This window comes from Nicotiana tabacum, chromosome 15 (assembly GCF_000715075.1).
Source record: "Nicotiana tabacum cultivar K326 chromosome 15, ASM71507v2, whole genome shotgun sequence".
NCBI classification, from domain to species: Eukaryota; Viridiplantae; Streptophyta; class Magnoliopsida; order Solanales; family Solanaceae; genus Nicotiana; species Nicotiana tabacum.
The window spans coordinates 17955619-17962316 of NC_134094.1; the positions used below are offsets into that span (position 1 = coordinate 17955619).

Here is a 6698-nt window from a genome sequence, read left to right on the forward strand (position 1 = left end):
GTCACCCGCATTTATGGGTCGCCCGGTCATCAGAAAGTAGATCACACACACTCGAGCTTGAGTGCATTCGTTGTTATGCTCAACGGGCATTAATATAGCCTGCACAAAGTTTTGCTATACTTTAGCTGTCTTGTTGAAGTCGAACCGAAGCATCTCAAGGTGGGCATTTCCCTTAGTCCGCATCCACCTTGAATTAGAATCAATGCCACAAAGTGTGTGACGTATTGCCTGGTAGCGTGAACTTTTGACGAACTTATGTAACCTCCGTGGATTATCCTTTCCTCTGACCCATGATTGGAACATGCCCTCATTCCAGTTGGCATATAGCTCTCGTACCATGCTTAGATTTGCAGGGCCCGTACACTCAATGAGCTTATCCATCTTCATATCTACCAACCGGCCAAGTACATCCGGGAAGTTCCTTTCTAGAGCCTTTACATTGATCCCCATTTCAGAGACATATCTCCCATATGGAATAAAATTATTATTCTATTTGATGACGGCATCTCGAACTAATTCCACCCGAGGCCGTGGTGGCCTCATCGACCCGCTAGCATCTTGCTTTCCCTTAGCTTGTCGGGAAGAACCCTCACCTTGCTTACATTTTTTGGGAGGAGGAGTAGTAGTGGAGGACTTCCCCACCCCTTTTCATTTGGCAGCACTGTCACGACCCATAGCAACATATACACGATAAACACAAAGATGAGAATGAATTAAAAAACTTTCGCCTAAGGTCATTGTAAGAGGCAAAGATGACCCCACACTTAAAACCGAAGGCTATGTATAATAGAATCACAATATTGGTTCAACATGCACCAATGTGTCATCACAAGGCTATAGGTACTCAAGACTTCCTTATGTCATACAATTCAAGTAGTTGAACATGGACATAACTTAACTGTGGTGCAAGCAAGCAAAGCTAAAGTTCACATTACTACACTACTATAGTACACTAACTACGACTTACAAGAGTTTACAATAAAATACAACGCCCCCAAACATCCCACACTTCGCCCAACCTCATATACGACTATACTCGGCTACTCAGAATTCACCGGTGTTCAATTTATTCTCTCTGGCCTTTTAGCAAACACCTTGTGGGCATCAATTTTGTTTCTCTTATTTCAACAATGGTTGAGTAAGGTGACCCTCCCAAATTTACATAAAGTAGAGGGAATTGTAGTTTACTACTTCAAATACAACTTTCACAGCCAATTTTTGAAACCAAATTCGGGCATATTCATATCACTATAACAACAAGATATGTAAAATAAACCTATGAGATTTTGGGGTTGTTTGAGAAAGAGGCCTAGAATTACACTAAGAAAAATACAAGAAAATAGAGAACAAGAAGAACATACCTTTGAGTCTTGATATGAAAGTGAGCAAGAAGAGTTGAAGAATTTGAGGGGGAATGGGAGGGAGCAGCTGACAGAGAGACGGAGGTGAGAGTGATAGTGATTTTGGGTAAATTGTTATTTTAAATTAATTTAGGTGGGGGAAGGGATTGGTTAATTAGGTATGGGTAAGGTTGTGTGTGTATATGGGTAATTGGGTTGAGTTATATGGGTTGGGTCAACTAAAAATAAACAAAGAAACTGAAAAAATAAAAATAAAAAATTAAATCTTACCTGATCCCCCAGCCCAGCGCCCCACGCTGGGGCTGGCGTTGAGGATTTTTGATGACACTGGAAAGTGTGCCCCAGGCAGGGTAGTGCGCTGGCCTGGGCGCTCGTTCGCACTTCTTTTTTTTTTTTTAAATTCCCTCCTACCCGAGCACTCAATACATACATTATACATGCCCCACACCATTTTCACCTATGATTTTTTTCAACTATAAAGAAAATAAAAACTAGTGTACTCTGACTAAAAGAAAACAGAAAACTAAGCTACGAAAGTAATAAAAATTGGGTTGCCTCCCAACAAGTGCCTGATATAACGTCGCGGCACGACTCAACACATTTTTAAGCATCGGCCAAGTCCACTGAGGTCTTGTGACGTTCAATGTCACCACCCCAATAATGTTTCACTCGCAGATCATTTACTAAGAAGGTACCACTTGAGCTCGTATCACGTAATTCCACCGCTCCATGAGGCCTCACACCTACCACAACGAAAGGTCCTGCCCATCGAGATTTAAGCTTTCCGGGGAAGAGCTTCAACCTCGAATTAAACAAGAAAACTTCTTAACCTGGCTCAAACTCGCGATGTTGGATCTACTTGTCATGTCACCTCTTGGTATTTTCTTTATAAAATTTGGCATTCTCGTACGCATGCAATCGAAACTCATCAAGCTCATTAAGTTGTAGCAACCTCTTATCGCCGGCTAAGTCCATATCCATGTTCAGTTTTTTAATCGCCCAATAGGCTTTGTGTTCAAGCTCTACGGGCAAGTGGCATGCCTTCCCATAAACTAACTTATACGGATAAGTACCTATAGGGGTCCTGTATGCAGTTCGATATGCCCATAATGCATCGTCCAGCTTTCCGGCCCAGTCCTTTCTATTTTCACTTACTCTATACTTTGCTAGAATATTATTCAACAATTTATTACAGAAGTGAGTTCCTCTGTCACTTATCAGCACCCTTGGAGTCCCAAAGCGTGTGAAGATCTGCTTCTTTACAAAGTTTACCACTAACTATGTGTCATTAGTAGGAATAGCAATGGTCTTCACCCACTTTGACATATAGTCGACCGCCACCAAGATGTACCTGTGACCATTAGAGTATGGAAATGGTCCCATTAAATCAATCCCCCAGCCATATCTTGATTCGTTTGTCATAGTATTTATTTAAGATATCCCGGTATACTCACGTAGACAGAAAGAGCATGCACAACATCTGGGGATTTGACTACAGACGTTGAGGGAGGCGAAGTTTTATGCTAAATTCTCCAAGTGTGAGTTCTGGCTCGATTCAGTGGCATTCTTGGGGCACGTTGTGTCCAGTCAGGGGATCAAGGTAGATTCGAAGAAGACTGAGGCAGTTTAAAGTTGGCCCAGGCCGTCTTTAGCTACTGATATTCGGAGTTTTCTTGTCTTGATCGGATTAGCGCTTGGGCAGGATCCGTCCCTCCGGAGTCTGACATGCATATTTGACATGTAGACATAGAGACGTAACATTCTTCATGCTGGCTATACTTGGCATATTTTATCAGTATTGATCTTAAATTGTTGAACTTGAAAGCATGTGTACATTGTTGTACTGTGTACGAATTGATTATGAGTTTTTTCTGAGTTATTACTGTCATTTCCCCGTTATATCTGCACTATTATTATCTGGATTTGAATTATACCTTTCTCAGCTCGTCACTGCTTTCTGCCCAAGGTTAGTCCTGTTAATTATTGAGTACATTGGGTCGGTTGTACTCACACTACACTCTGCACTTCGTGTGTAGATCTAGGTATATCTGAACCCGACGATTGCTAGTTTTGATGCAGTATCTACTTGGAGACTATTGAGGCAGCTGTTATGACGCCCACAGACCTCGACTCTCCTTTCTTTCAGTTTTATTTAGTATTGTTCTATTTTTCAGACACCGGTATTATAAATTTAGGCTGTGTTGACACTTTGTAGCTCATTAATCGGTGACACCCGAATTTTTGGGGATCTTGTAGTTGAGTCGCAGTTGTTCTTATCGGTTATTTATGAGATTTTTCACTATTAAGCTTATTACATCATTCAAGTTATTTTGTGATTGTCGGCTTGTCTAGTAATGTGATTGGCGCCATCACGACATGTTGAGATTTTGATCGTGACACTATACAACTCTTCTTTAGCAAACTATGTATTCAACTTACAAAGAAATTACATTTGTCATACCTTCTTCTAATACTAGGAAGTTGCCACTTATCTAGTGTAAAGTGTCCCTTCACCTCTTTTGGAAGATGTTCGAAAGAGTAGTAGAAGGTACCATTTCCACTAGATGAGGCAAGCTTAGCTAAGAAATCCGCCATCTGATTGGCTTCTCTAAAGATTTCAAGATATGCATGCATTACACATTTATTGTAATCTGATAATGATAAAATATATATTGTTCATTAAATTTACAATGTTGCAATTGATGTAAAATTAGGTTAGATAATACGTTTGAGGGAAATTAACCTTACTGTAAGTACTTCTATTACTCTTCTCAAATCTAAGGACGTAGGGAGAAACAAAGAGTCCCATGCATGGTCATAAATTTCTTTGTCCTGCGCAACTTAAATTTGCTCCAAAATTAGAAAGAGAGGGTCACATAGGTCAGAATATTTTTAGTAACCGAGTTATGGACGATTTGTCCTACAATAAATCATATCTGTATTAATTTGCTAGCTTTACGTTCTATTATGGGTAAAAAAGAGATCTCCTAGAAGTTTTATCTTAAGGTATGAATAGAATGAATTAGATTATATATTCATCTTCAAGAGAATGTTGAAATAAATTACAAAGGTTGTTCCCGTCAGAATTTGGAGATAAATACACTAACAGTTTTCTACTATTTAGTGTATTTAGGTGATGACTGTTATTTCACAGTGTTGGAACTTTTAGGGAATTAACACACAACCTTAAAGAAGTTCATTATTCTTTTCTACTCTAATTGTCAGAGACGAAGCTAGGATTTCAATCTTATGAGTTCTACATTTTAAAACGAAAACTTCAAGTGTTAATAAGTGGATTCTACTTTTTATATTTGTACATATTTAATAAATTTCTTAACATAAAATATAATATTTGAGCAAAAACAACTGAATTTGCGGAACCTATAGCTCAGCTTCTCATCCGCCCTGCCAATGGTAGTGAGATGCAGAGTCACATGCAAAACATAAATCTGCTCCAAAATTAGAAAGCAAGAATCACATAGTCAAAGACACTTTTAGTAACCAAGTTAAAGAAGATTTGCCCTATATTTCGTTTATAAGCAGTTCAAATATTAAGAATGTGGGGACCAATTTAATTAATTGGCTGTGAATTTATAATTGTACTCACATGCAGCGACTAATCTCCACTTCAGAGGTGCAAGAATATTCAAAGCAATCATGGAGAAATTATTATACCATGAAGGGATGATATATGCTGAAAATGTACGTCCCATTTCCCCCTCATAGTCCTCTTATTTCTCTATAATTATATGGCTAAAAATATAAGAAATTTTTAAACATTGATGATGGGCATCCTTAGTGGAACTTCAGCAGGAGGGTTGGGTGCAATCCTACATTGTGTCAAATGCATCTCTCTGATGCTGGTTTCTTTATTAATGCGTAAGTTCATGAATCTGAGAAAAATTTCAAGAGTGTGTTTCTCTTTTTAACTAATTCTTGTATGAGTTTATGTTCAAAAACTATAACTGGTGTCTGGTGAGCCACATATTAAAGAGTATTTTAAGAGAGTTATTACTTTGCATGTAAGAACCATCATTTAGTAAAGTGTTTCTCTTTTATTATTCTTTATTGCTTTTTATAAAACATTACCGACTCTCTTTGGGTGTACTTTAGGGATCGGCCAAGAACCTACCACTCTCTTGCACATTCTTGAGCTTAGACCCAAGTTTGGTAAGAGCAGTTTTATTTATTTATTTATTTATTTATTGTGTAAATAAATTGGCCAACATGATTTTTCTAACTAATAAGTATACAATCCAATGATTTGGCAGTGCTTCTTCCCTCAGTATGCGGCACCACATATTTGCATGCCACTTTCATCATTAATTCGGCTTATGATTCTTGGCAGGTTTGAAAATCAATTTTTATATATGATAGTAACTAATACATTTTTGAATATATTTTATTTTCCTTCAAATTCTAAAGGGTTTGCCTATTGATTCTTGAAAATTAGATAAACAACATTTTGGTTCCCGAAGGTGTTGCTGACCCTGAACATGTTCGGGATACATGCAAGAAAGATATAAATAAATGCTCACCAAGTCAAATTCAAACTCTCCAAGATTTTAGGTCGACATTTTTAGAGGCATTGAACGAATTAGGACCAAGTTTTCATTTTCATTTCTTGCCATTTCCACCATGGCATTGAAATACAAAGCTATTGGTCCGACAACAACTCTCCAACAATAGCTAACAAGGTCATATTTTCATTTCTTTTTTTCTTTATATTACTGTAATTTTTCAGCTTTCTTGTGTTGTTATTTGACGTTTGATACTAACTCATTGTAACAGACAATTGCTGAAACTGTTGGAGACTGGTTTTTTGGTAGAACAACCTTTTTCCCTTAAAAAAAAATTTGCTAATTGGAAAGTTTATATCATTCAAAATAAAATTTTCGTCATATGTAATAATCAATTAGCAAAAGAAAACATTCAATGTAGGTTAATTAACGCATGCATGCGATGAATGTTTCCTCTCCTTTTCTGAAACTCCAAAAGGAGTAAATAAAGTTGGACCTTACGTTACAATATTAAGGACCTATTTATGATCCATTTCTTGTCTCACATATTGTTTGGCAGACACAACTTGACTAGTAAATTGCGTAAGCGAACATAATTTTTATTTATTTCTTGAAGTATATCTATACTTTAATTTGTGGAAATATCTATTTAATGATTTTTTTTATATTTCGTACCCCTAATGTATGTAATAAGTTTTATTTAACCTGTCCTTTTTTATGATTTACCTTAATAATTCTCATCGTTAGGAAATAAGAGCAAGCACTAACGATGGAGAAAGTTCGTAAAAGGTCCATTTTGATAGATTTTCCCCTCCCC

General features: G+C 37.3%; 1 protein-coding gene across 1 annotated transcript; it reads left to right on the plus strand.

Annotated features, from left to right (window-relative positions):
• Positions 1-4967: 4967 nt before the first annotated feature.
• Positions 4968-6053, plus strand: LOC142169876 (pectin acetylesterase 8-like). Its single transcript, XM_075231816.1, has 4 exons — positions 4968-5240; positions 5475-5531; positions 5633-5709; positions 5815-6053. Exons 1-4 carry the CDS (start codon positions 5144-5146, stop codon positions 6007-6009), a joined length of 426 nt encoding a protein of 141 aa, XP_075087917.1. The 5' UTR covers positions 4968-5143; the 3' UTR covers positions 6010-6053.
• Positions 6054-6698: the final 645 nt, after the last annotated feature.

What these genes read in the sequence shown, in the direction of transcription:
- LOC142169876 (XM_075231816.1), top strand. Translation starts at nt 5,144, where the DNA reads ATGATGGGCATCCTTAGTGGAACTTCAGCAGGAGGGTTGGGTGCAATC. An exon ending in GCTGGTTTCTTTATTAATGC is followed by an intron (nt 5,241 to 5,474) that starts GTAAGTTCATGA and finishes GGTGTACTTTAG; the next exon opens with GGATCGGCCAAGAACCTACC. An exon ending in TGAGCTTAGACCCAAGTTTG is followed by an intron (nt 5,532 to 5,632) that starts GTAAGAGCAGTT and finishes ATGATTTGGCAG; the next exon opens with TGCTTCTTCCCTCAGTATGC.